Below are 12,238 nucleotides of genomic sequence, written 5' to 3' on the forward strand. Positions count from 1 at the left end.
AACAATGGCGCCGTCTGAGCCTCTTTTCAGCTTCCTTCCCTGACCCGCCCTTGCTCTCCTTTGAGGACGGCTTTCCATCCTGCCCTGCCAAACAGTAACAATTTGCTTCACTCCTCGCTCACTGCCCAGGTAGAAGGATACGAGTCCCAGCCCTTGCTCCTCAGTGCCGTGTTGATTGGACTCAGGAATTAAAGCCTCACTCCAACTCTACGAGAAAATACTAGCCTATGAAAACAAGCCAGAGAGGAACCAGGTAACTTGTGAATGGTGACTCTAGAATCTGTCTCTCTGCCTTCCACGTCTCTCCGCATCCGCTCACCATCATCTCACCCATCCACACCTCTAATCACCTTTCTCTGTGGCTCCCAGTCTCCCCAGTCCGCCCCCACTCTGGCCATCTTCACCTGCCCGTGCACCCGCACGCGCGGCCGCCCGTCCTCTCTAACAGAGACGCACCACCACCCACGTCTCCCACATGGGGAGGGAGTTGGGGGAGACAGCAGGAGGCAGACACACAACTTGGGTCTAGTTATTTACTCGATGCTTTCAGATTTGGCCTCGGTGGCTCAGCAAAGGGGCGGGGCGGGGCGGGGACACACAGGGCATCCTTCAATCACTGTCACTTCCGGGAGAGGCAGGTCTTGAAGTGTCCAGTGGTGACTCATCAGCCGGAGCTGCAAGAGACAGACGCTTAGCACTCCACCTGCAGACTGAACACCCGCCCACACGACCTCTTTCCCCAGTTCCCAAAAGTCTGGCTCCCGTTCTCCGTCCTCACCATGGGGAGATGTCCTGGGCTCTCCACTTCTCCATCGCTGTCTTCCCACGTGCATCATTATTCTGGTCCCCATCGAAGTTTCCACAGGCCCCACACACCACGGCCGCGTGGTCATCACCGACCATCACATTTAGCTGCCCGTCTGTTCCAAGCCAGACCTGGACCCCTGCCTTCTGGTTGACGAGCACGGAGCCACTGGGCAACCTCCTCACAGACACAGATGTTAGCACATCAGCTGGGAGATCCACTCGGAGACCGGTCACCTGGTGTGGGGGAGGGGAGATACGAATTGGCACTCGAGTGACAGAATGGCTGAGGGACCACCAAGGCCGGAGTCCTCGTGCACAACAACAACTCAAGCCAAGGGGCAGATGCTGGGAGGGGCGGGCCCTGGGGGGGAGGGGCATACAGAAGATGGACAGGCGGGAAGACGGCTGGAGACGAGTCCACACACAGATGCTGCGCATACTCATGCTGCTCTAATATAAATAAATTAGTTTATGTAATGCGCAAGCCCTAATACAAATGTGGGGGCCGGTTGACAACCTATGCCAGGTGATTCTCTCTCCCACCACGTGGGTCTCAGGGATCACGTTCAGGTCCCATCAGGCTTGGTGGTTTGTTTCTCCACTAACCTATTTTACTAGCCTGGTAGTAATTTATAAATCTTTGGAGGATATCCTTCTGAATAAGGATAGAAAGAAGAGGAGCAATGACATGGGTCAAAACTCCCCCACAACTTTCCAAGCCCCAGTGCAAAACATTCTTCACCAGACAGATAAGCAAACCAGGAATTCCAGATGTAAACTATTAAGCTATGGTTTTCAAAGTGAAAGACCCTCCAGGTTGTCTGTAAGTAACTGGATCTCCAGCAAAAGCAACGGTATCATCCCCTCTTGGAGGGCTTGTGTCTGGATGAAGATAATGATCCCAGCTGTGTAACAACCATGTGGGAATTTCAGGTTCCTTATCAGACTCAGCAGCCTCGGGATCGTTTCCCAACTTCCCTCTGTTCTCGATGGATTGAGCTTTCTGATGTTAGATTCCCTGGTGGAACCTCTGGGAATGAGAAGATGCTCCCACTCTTTCTCAAATGTTCATCACAGAGTCTCCCCACCCCCATAACTGGGGAACATAGACACGTAGATGGGAAAGACATACAGACCGCAGAAAACAGATGGGTTTTGGAAGGAGGAGGGAAGGAAGGAAGGGTCAGAGAATGAGTGGATACAGACGCTGGAAGCAAGGAGGGAGAACAGGATGGATACGAAGGACACCCAGAGACTCGGTGGACGGCAAATCTTCCTGGCCGCAAGCTTTGCAATCAAGTGTTGAGTCCTATCAGTGACCCAGCACAGGGCCTTGAGGAGGGCGGAGTTTACTCATAAAAATCGCTATTTCCTGGTAGATACCTCCAGGCTCCAGGCTACCAGGCTGTGATCTAGGTACTGGGAAGAAGCAGTGGTCTGGACTGGTCTCTCGGGATGGCAACAGTAGGAGCCGTTCTTGTCCCTGCTAGGCAGACAGTGCCGATGTAATCAGCATCATTGGAGACTTGAAGTGATGCTTTATGTACCCCCTGAAGATAGTCCCAGGCTTTGTCATGGCTACTGCTGGAGGGTTTGAGGACTCTGTGAGTCCAGCAGGGGACTCTCTGGAGTGAGCATCTGTGTCCCCAGCATTGCACTGGGTGACTCCTTCCCTCTTGCTGGTTTTGCCTCGTGTCCTTTCTACCGCAATCTTTCTTGGTTATCAGGACAACTGTGTGTTGAATCCTCCGAGGGAATCTTGGTGCTGCTCTGAATATGGCTCAGGGGGAGTCCTGACATGTGACCCCAGCCTGGCCAATCGCAGAATTCTATGCTTAATTAAGACCACAGCTAATAAGTGCAGGAGTGGGCATATGGCCCAAACCAGCCTAGTGAGATGCATCATGGGGGACTGTCATGGATCACTCTGTGCTAAGGTAGCAAAGATGGCAGATTCCATGCCTGGGGCAGACACTGGTTATCTTTGCCCCCCAAGAGGAAAAGTCTCTGGGAATGGAGCTAATCAAGTGGTAAACACGTCTGAAACCTAGAGGCGTGAGCCCCGGACAGCGCAGCCGGAGTGTCTGAGCCATCCCTGGGTCTCCCAAATAAGGAACCAGTCCATCCATTTCCCCTAAGGCAGTTTGCACTTGGAGGCTTAGTTAAAACCAATGCTGTTACTTGAGTGTTAAGAACTCAGGCCAAGGAGAAGGACCTGGGCTGACCTGTAGAGACAGGAATAAATCCAGAAAGAAGTACAGAGATCTGGACGAAGGAAACAGGCTGAAAGGTCACTGGGTAGCCAGGCTGTAGGACACTGTGACAGGAAGAAGGGAAGCCCAGGGAAGACGTCCCCGCCCTCTGCACCCAGGCTTACCCACACGCCCTTGCTTTGGGTCACAGTCACGATTCCATCCTGGAAGAAGATGTGGAACTTATCCACGACCTTGTTGCCACCGCAAGACTGGACATCAGCGACCACACGGTACCAGGGCACAGGCTTCTGGAGTCCCGGGCAGCGAGAAGAAAGCTCATAGGCACCAGGGGAGCTGATGACATTGTGAGCCCCATCGAAGGTGGTAAAGTTGCCCCCTACAGAGATGGAGCAGAGACCACGGGCAGGCTGGCAGCTCCGGACTCCTCCTTGGAGCTCACAGACATGGCCAGATGGACAGCCAGCTGCATGGCATGTCAGCCCGGTTCTTGCAGAACAGCAACAGAGTTCCTGGCAGTCTGAGGTCATCAGCGAGGTGTTCACCTGTGCACAGAAAGGGGTAGATGGTGTGATTCACACAGGGAGCCTGTAGAAGCTCCCAGTAAGAAATGGTGTGTGTGTGTGTCCACCCAATGGTAGTCTCAGTGACCCTCAGAGGCTAAGCAGCCCACCCCATCACCAATCTGTCTCAGATTGTGCCGTTACTGTGAGAACAAGCCTGCACTAGGTCAACTGGGGAATGAAAGACCACATGAAGAGATGGCTGGATCTCTGTGAGTTCGAGGCTGGGCTGGTCCGACAGCCTCCAAAACAATACAGAGAAACCCTGTCTCATAAAACCAAAAAAAAAAAAAAAAAAAAGAAAGAAAGAAAGAAAGAAAGACCACATGGAGTTAATGGTTGGAATTACATGTTATGGTTTGGTTTGGAGATAGCTGGTCTATCTGGTCTATCTGAACCCACGGGAGAGTTTATTCTTCAAAGTGTCACATATGAAGAGGTGGCAAATTTCATGGTTAGAAGTGAGGGCTTTGTGGGGTGATTAGATTAACAAAGTCACCAAGGTAGAACTCCCCTGGTTGAAACATAGTGGTTTTCAAAGAATAGGCAGGGACCACACATTGGCAGAGGCAGACACCTGATCCTGCCATGGCACGGGGGTGGGGTGAGGGGGTGCTTCATGAGAGACTGAATCCTAAATGTTCTTTAGACTTCTAGCCTCCAAAACTGTGAGCTTCACAAACCCAATTGCTCCATGAAGTAATGTGCATTAGCCGTTTTCTTACAGCAACAAAGCTGTAAGAAGCAAACACACGAAACTTCATGGGACCCACCCAGTGACCGTGACACGCAGAAGCAAAGAAACGCGACAGCAGAATCTTTGGCCCGTCCTGGAGACACATGGTTATGAAAACAGGTAAAAATGACCCAAACGACACGTTAGAAGTGATGTTTGTAACACTGCGCAAGCTACCTTTTTATGCAAGGGTGACCAGTGCATCCCTACGATGTACTGTTAGTGACAGCACAGAGGACACTGTTCTAGGAATGCATATTTATGTGTAACAGGCCCCTGGACTTTAACACAAATGGCACCATGTTAGAGACAGCATGCTGACCTTAAAACCCAGCACATAGAGCTCAACACCTTCGAAATGGAAGCAAAGACCCAATCCATCAAAGACCTGGTCCCTAGTTCCAGAAAAGTCTCTAAATGTACTAACGTTGATTTTTGGCTTCTGTAGTTCTGTTTCTTGCTAACTGAGGTGTGAAAACCAGGATTGATTTTAGCATAAAAGGGACAAAGGGCTGTAAGACCGGGAGGTACGTGATTTGGACAAGTCATTTGGCTGGCAATAAAGACTGTGATGACAGCTTTGAGAGTGTCCTGCGGTGGCCTCTGGAGGACTCACCCCAGCAGCACACGAGCCTTGCTGTGTCTCTTTCCCTCACCAGCTGCTCCTCCTCCATGCCCTGGCCACAGGCTCCTTCGCTTCTCACAGACCCCTGCTCCTACGCTCTGCAGACAGTTTTCTCTTCTACCTACTTTCACTACCTGGCGATTTCATCAGATTCTATGAAAGCAATGCAGAGTCTGACCCTCCGTTGGCCCCTGGCCCAGAGAAAAGGAATTGCTATAGATGACTTTCCTGGAACAACTGGTGAATATAGTTAAAATCTACAGATTAGATAATACTGTTGAGTCAACATTGCTTCCCTGGCTTTGATAATTGCCATCTGTGTTATATAAGAAGATTTCCTTATTTTCAAATGGGGTGTTAGGAGGTAGATGTTTAGGAATAGGCTACAGGGTAAAAGAAGGGGCCAGCACCCAGATGGGGAGCACAGCTGGTTGTGAGGACCCAGGGGGCTGAGGACATAACCTAGGGGTCCTGGATGGCTTCCAGGAACGTGAGACCTGAAGGAAGAAGTTTGGCTCCCTTGGCAATTGGCATACGTTTTCTAGGAACCGTCTCTCTGTAAAATGGGAAGAACAGCGATCATGTCTATCTTCCTGGATTGCTATGACCACAGGTGAACTAACATTCGCAATGAATTATGCACACAAAGAAAACAAGGAGAAATTAACTATTAAACCCCAGATCGCACGGCTGAATGATTGGTAGCTGAGCCACTCCCTGCACTATTACAGATCCTACTCTTTTTGCTGAATGAGATGCATGGGAGGGTGACATCAGTGCTCACTGGGTACCAACTGTCCTGAGCATCAAATGTCTGTGGAGCCAGGATGCTGACTCAGCCACTCTGCAGGGGAAGAAGTTCAGAAAGGGAAGGGTAGTGGAGGAATTCTCCCACACCAAAAGATAGCAATTCCCAATTCCTGGGATTAAGCATGCTACCTTAAATGGAAACATAGGCTTGTTAGATGGCGAATTTATCCTGATTGTCTTGGTGGGGAATCCCAGGGACACTGATAAAAGTCACCCAGAGAAGTGACGGCAGAGACCGGAGTGGTGTGGCTAAACCAAGGAATGACCAAGGCTACCAGAGGGTGGGAGAGACAAGGAAGAGATTTTCCTCCAGAACCAGTTAAGACAGAGTCAGCTTTCATCGCTTTGACTATAGCGTAGTGAGCCTGATCCTTGACTCCGGGCCTCCAGAACTGCGGGGGGGGGGGGGTGATTAAGCTCTCTTGCTTTGGCCTGCCGAGTCTGGGGTGACTTGGTGCAGCAGGCAGGCACAGCTGGGAGCAGGCAGTGGCCCCCTGTGTCCCAGTCCTTGAACACAAACCCAGAGCCCAGCAGCTCTGAATGTCCCTCGGGCTCCCTGCTCCCCACTCCCTGCTTGGAGCCCCTGCTCACCGGCATGTATTGGCCATTGTAGGAGCAGCCACAGTCGTGGGCAGGAATGCACACACCCTGGGAGAGCAGGAAGTGATCGTCACACTCACAGCCTTCAAAGCAGCGAGTGGTGCATTGGGTGAGGCCAGAGAGAGCCGCACAGGAGCCCTGGCAGGAGCGCGTGCAGATGGAGTAGTGGCTGTGGGCCGGACACTGGAGAGCTGTAGGGAGAGGAGGCAAAGGTGGTCACCGCCGCTGCAGGACACTGACCACCTGAATCTACTGAGTCTCAGACCTGCAATCTGGATGTGAAGTACCACCCCTTGCACCCTACACCCATCCGCAAAAACAAAACAAAACAAAACAAACAAACAGCTGGTCTCCAGCTGCTGATCGATTCAGTGAGTTCATGATTTGAACAGTGCTGGCAGACTGTGACAAGCCTTTGGTGAGAAAACTTTGTTGTCGCATGTAGGTCACTACGCGTTCTGTCTCGCCCCTGGCTTTCTTCTGGACTCTTGGCCACCATGTAATGGGCAGCTCTGCTGGCCATGCCCTCCCTGCCATGACCAGCCTCAGGCCCCATTGACAGACAAGCCCCACACAGAAACCTGTGTGACCAGAAACCAAAGCTGCCCTCCTCTTGGGATGCCCAGGTATTTCTCGTGGCCACGAGACACTAGCACGGACATCGCTAATGTGAGGCTGTTGCTGCGACTGTTTCTGGCTGTGGGGAGGAGTGGGCTAGGGAGACCTGGAGCGCCGCCGAGAGAGAGGAGCCACCTGAGGGTTCTGGTGGGAGCATAAAACAGAAAGAAGGTGGACAAGGTTTCAGATCGTGTGCTTGAGAGGTTTCGGGTGGAAACCGGAATCTATCTGCGGTTTGTCTATGCCCTGAGAAGTTTAAGATAAAGGAAGTAATCTAACTAATCTGACAGAGGACACAGCGAGGTCCCATAGCCATCTGCCTATAGCATGCTGATCCTGGCTGGCTTTAGTCAGGTTTATCGTCATTATCAAGAACAAACTCAGAGCATAAATATTTGACAAATGGTTTCTAATGAGATCAAAGGGACTAAACTGAAGCCAGGAGCATTGAACTTGGACAACAAGAACCCTGGTTTGGGGATGTCTTGGGAATCATCAAAACCTGGCTATCATAACCCGAAAGGGGAAAGTGTGGACTTGAGAGACATCTTGCTTGAGGAAAGAGAGCAGCTGTGGCACCTTGCTCACAAAGGCCACCTAGACGGTTGTTTGCCCAGAGTTAATTTCACCATGCTCACCGTCCCAGGCACTGAGACCACTTCAGACATGGTCAAGAGAGGCTGACGGCTGACTCATGGAGCTGGTGGCAGACACTGAAGTCATTTGCATGGAGGTGAGTTTGTGGGAAAGCACGGTGCAAGGCTTGTGGGGGTCAGTGGCTTCCACACAGGCTTGAAAGCTATCCCTGGGGGGTCAGGCAATCTGCAGCAAGGATAGGACCTTGATGTGAAAAGCTCCTAAGACGGTGAGAATGAAGTTGAGGATGCCAGAGAGTGACAGGAAGCGGGGATGTGGAGTTTGTGTGGGAAAAGCAGCAGGCAAGCAGTAAGAGAGAAAACGGGGAGGGGTGTGCGCCTTGAACCCCAGAATTTTGGAGGCAGAGGTAGGTGGGTTTCTGAGTTTGAGGTCAGGCTGGTCTACACAGTGAGTTCCAGGACAGCCAGGGCTACATAGAGACCCTGCCTCAAAAAACCAAAAGATGGCTGGGCGTTGGTGGCGCACGCCTTTAATCCCAGCACTTGGGAGGCCGAGGCAGGCAGATCTCTGTGAGTTCGAGGCCAGCCTGGTCTACAAGAGCTAGTTCCAGGACAGCCTCCAAAGCCACAGAGAAACCCTGTCTCGAAAACCCAAAAAAAAAACCCAAAAGATGAAGAAGAGGGAGGAAGAAGGAAGAGAAGGAAGGAAGGAGGAAGAAGAGGAGGAAGAGGAGAGAGAGAGGAGGAGGAGGAGGGAGGGGAAGAGAAGGGGGAGGAGGGAGAAAGAGAGAGGCCATAAGGCTTGTAGCTGGCAAGGCCTATACAGTAGGGGCTCCCCTAGCTTTGGGGGCTCATACAGTGCCAATATTTCCCCTGCTAGGTTTTGATCTTACTTGGGTCCCATCTTTTCCTTATGTGTGTCGAATCTTCCTTTTTACTGAAGGAACGAGCACCCCATTATACCACTGGATGTTGGAAATACGTAATAGCATTTTTGTGTTTGCAGAGGCTCACATCTAAGGGTCTGCACTGAGTCTTGGAAAAGACTCTGGCCTTGGACATTTCAGCAACATGGGAACTATCAAGGCTTTGGGGAGTCTTGGAGATGGACTGGACACTGTTTTCATTATGATGAGGATATGAGTCTGCTGGGACCAGGAGTGGGATGTAACAGTTTTCCCCGAAGACTCATATACCCAGAAGACTTGGTCTCCTTGGTGGTCCAGTCATTGGATAGCACTTGAGTCATGAACTCTGACCTTATCAATGGCTAACCCACTGATGGTTACATAGCTTTATAGCACTACTGAAGAGGAATAGATATTTCTGGAGGTTGGACTTGGTTGAAGAAAATAGATCAGCTAGACTGTGCCTTACAAGATTATCTCTTGCCTGCTCCCAGCTTTGATCTCTGTGCCTGTCTCTGTCACCTGACTCCGCTTCTCTCTGCCACAACCCTGTCCTGCCTCAGCCCCAAAGGTGCATCCTGTCACCTTGAACAGAAATGCCTAACACCCTGAGCCAACATGAATCCTCAAAAACGACCTGTTCAGGCATCTCCCACAGCACAAAACTTAACACGATATTGAGGATGACACAGAGCTGAAGAGCTCGTTTCCAGTGGGACAAAAGCTACAGGGGTCGGTGAGAAGCTCAGAGAGAGGCTTGAGGGGGACGGGGAGTCATAGGCAGAGGCTGAGGCAAGGGCAGTGGGAACACAGGCAAAACCCTGTGTTCTGACTAAGTAATGCGAGGATGCTGTGGCTGTCATCAAATGGGCACTGGAACAGAGAAGGATGGGGTTGGGATGAAACGCTGTATTCACATCCAGGAATCGCCAGAGGCGAGTACCCAGGAGGCCATGGATACGCAGGCCTAGTGCTCAGGAGGAAGTCCCGAGCTGGCGGTGGTGCCTACTGGCATCGCCGGGGCAGCTGTTATGCTATGCAGTGGATGATGACCCTGTCTCTAGGTCCTGCTCTCAGGAGACTGAGGGAGAAATGGTTCTCCCCAGAAAAAAACGTCAGCGTCCGCAGCCTTGGCGTGCAGAGGCTGATGTGACATGCTCCTGCCCTGCAAATTGGAAGGAGGCGTGTGGTCCTGGATTGGGAGTCTATCAGCTGTAGCCTTGCCCTGAAGATATGAAATGATACGGGGTCTGAGGGAGGGGTCAACTCAGGACTCTCGATCCATCCACCTCCCTTCCAGGTCACTACAGAAAGCCGGGAGCAGCCCTGGGAAGAGGCAGATGTGGGGGGGGGAGTGCACTCTCGGCTGCAGTCTGAGACCCCTGAGTCAGAACTAAAGTGGGAAGTCACAGCGGATTGTAGGGCAGGGCTGGAGGCGGCCCTGCCACAGGTAAGATTTCTCCAGGTCCCAAGAGGCCCCAAGAGGGGTCCCCAGACACTCACGGCAGAAGCTGTCTGTCCTCCAGGGCTTCACGGTTGCCCCCGCTGCCTGACAGGCTGCGGTATAGGCTGCCAGGCTACGGCAGAGGTAGGTTTTGTCACCCTTATGGGCACACTGGTCGTACACGCACTGGCGGAAGTATTCCAGGGGACTCAGAACCTGGTGGCAGTCTGCAAAGGGGCCTTTGGGGTCCCGGATCTTCCCACAAGCTTCATTCTTCTCATATGCCTCTGTTTCCTCTGCCAAGCACACAGGGCAGCCCTGTGACCCACAGCCTTCACCACAGCCCGGGGAGGAGTCAGGAGCCCGCCACGCAGTTCCAAAAGCATCCACACTGGGTGCCACCGCTCCGTCAGGCAGCACAAAGTCATCACTCCAGTTCCCATTGAAGTTCCCACAGAGGCCGCAGACACGTCCACGGAAGGGACTGGGGATGGACATGAGGATGTGGGCATCGCCATCAAAGAGCACCTTCACCCCCTGCTCCGTCTGCAGGACCATGTTCCGGCCTTCAGCGGTCACACTCACGTAGCCTTTAGTCGCGGGCAGGGTCACAGCTTCACCATCCACAGTCACCTGGATGGAAGGTCAGTTAGCATGAGGAACAGCACCTCCGTTTAAGGCATGTGCCCATAGCTCCTGCATGGACTGTTGTCTATCTCAGACCTTCTTGGAGGAGCTAATTCCCTTTCAGGCTAAAACCAGGTCCCATTAAACTCCCAGGTTGGAGCCATGACTACAATAGACTCTGAGGTGGGACCTTCACCCACAAACCCAGAATTATCAGGGTAGGGCTGCGCTATTCCCACACTCTGGAGCTCTCCAAGGTCTACTGAGACCCTATAGGGTGAGGTCAAGGTGGGGCCTTGCCAGAACTCTGGATGGGGTGTGTCCGCTCACCTGCGGCCCTGCAGCCAGGACCACAACCTGTGCCGCCATGGTAACCACCACTCGCTGGGGTTCGCCAGCTGAGTTCTTCTCAAGCACAATGGAAAACTCCTCATCTCCAGGTTTTGGGTGACAGACACTGGCCAAGACATAGGAACAGGAGCCATGAAGATCATACGCCAGTCCGTCAAGGGTGACATAATGGATGCCGCCATTGGCCAGGCAGTGGCCGCAGCCAGTAGGATGGCAGCCCTGAACACCATTCTCTATCCGGCACTCCTCATAGGGCTTGCAGTCCCCACCTTCCTGGCAGGTGACCTGCCCGTTTGGCCCGCACTCACAGAGCCGCTCACACTCAGGGCCTGGGTAGAAGGTGGCACCCAGCAGATAGTAGCGTCCATTGTAGAGGCAGCCACACTGGCCCACGGGCACACAGGTGTCACCGCTGAGCACAAAGCCAGAGTCACAGACACAGCCCTCACGGCAGGTGGTTTCACAGCCCTTGGGGGCCGAGAGGCTTGGGCAGCTCACAGGGCAGGAGTCACCACAGAGCTCGTAGTGACTGTGGGCAGGACACTGGAAGGCTGTGGGGACAGAACGGGGAGGGGTCAGGCAGAGGCGATGGCGGGAGCAGAAGGGTTTGTGGGTGCGAGCCTGCCTGAGATGCCAGTGCCTCTGGCTTGGCATGGGACTTGACACAGAACATATAACGGGCACTGATTTGGGATCTCAGGTGTGGGGGCGTGACGAGGTCTCCCTGAGAAGGTGTGTCATCCTGTCTGGGGGATATGACCACGCGCATCTGACCAGAACAGGCTAGACCTGACCACGGCTATGTCGGTGTGCGTGACCAGGGACCCATGTGTGTGGGAGAGGAAGACTGGAGAGAGTGAAGGCGGTCCCAACGTGACTGGAGCATCTCTGCCAGGGTGTATGTGATTGGGCGACACTGACGGGGGTCCCGGCCCAGCGGATGTGCGGGGACAGGTCCAGATCCCAGCTGAGGGTGTCTGATGTCTGACCAGTGTGAGGTAGTGGTGTGGGTCTCTCCAGACACCATCTGCTATCTGACCACTTCTGTGTGGTAGCTGTAGGCCAGTGTGGGAGATGCTCTGGGGGCTTCTGACCGGGTACAAGTCTCTTGGCCTCTGATGGGGTTCTTGCTGATTAAGTCTCTTGGCCTCTGATGGGTTTCTTGCTGATTAAGTCACTTGGCCTCTGATGGGTTTTTTTCTGAGTAACTGTCACTGGGTCATATCCAAGTCCACTAGTAAAATGATCCCCCAGAGTGTTCTGCACCAGGCTTTCTGATGTTGAGTGTGTGACTGGGTCCTTCTCTACTCCATTTTCATTATTAGTACTGGGTGTGCCTC

At 52.8% G+C, this 12,238-nt stretch overlaps 1 protein-coding gene across 2 annotated transcripts in view; it reads right to left on the reverse strand.

Moving 5' to 3' along the window:
* Nucleotides 1–519: 519 nt before the first annotated feature.
* LOC101830927 (IgGFc-binding protein) overlaps nucleotides 520–12,238 on the reverse strand; it is a 37,953-nt gene continuing 26,234 nt past the window's right edge. For both annotated transcript variants that reach the window (XM_040734563.1, XM_040734562.1), the window contains 6 exons: nucleotides 10,878–11,449; nucleotides 9,980–10,553; nucleotides 6,346–6,545; nucleotides 3,185–3,565; nucleotides 779–1,041; nucleotides 520–674 (listed from right to left, as the gene is read on the reverse strand). In XM_040734563.1, the coding sequence (XP_040590497.1) occupies nucleotides 665–674; nucleotides 779–1,041; nucleotides 3,185–3,565; nucleotides 6,346–6,545; nucleotides 9,980–10,553; nucleotides 10,878–11,449 (2,000 nt within the window). In that variant the 3' untranslated portion in view covers nucleotides 520–664. The remainder of the gene's footprint in view (nucleotides 675–778; nucleotides 1,042–3,184; nucleotides 3,566–6,345; nucleotides 6,546–9,979; nucleotides 10,554–10,877; nucleotides 11,450–12,238) is intronic.

The sequence above is a fragment of the Mesocricetus auratus genome, unplaced genomic scaffold (assembly GCF_017639785.1).
Source record: "Mesocricetus auratus isolate SY011 unplaced genomic scaffold, BCM_Maur_2.0 Super-Scaffold_100038, whole genome shotgun sequence".
Classification (NCBI taxonomy): Eukaryota; Metazoa; Chordata; class Mammalia; order Rodentia; family Cricetidae; genus Mesocricetus; species Mesocricetus auratus.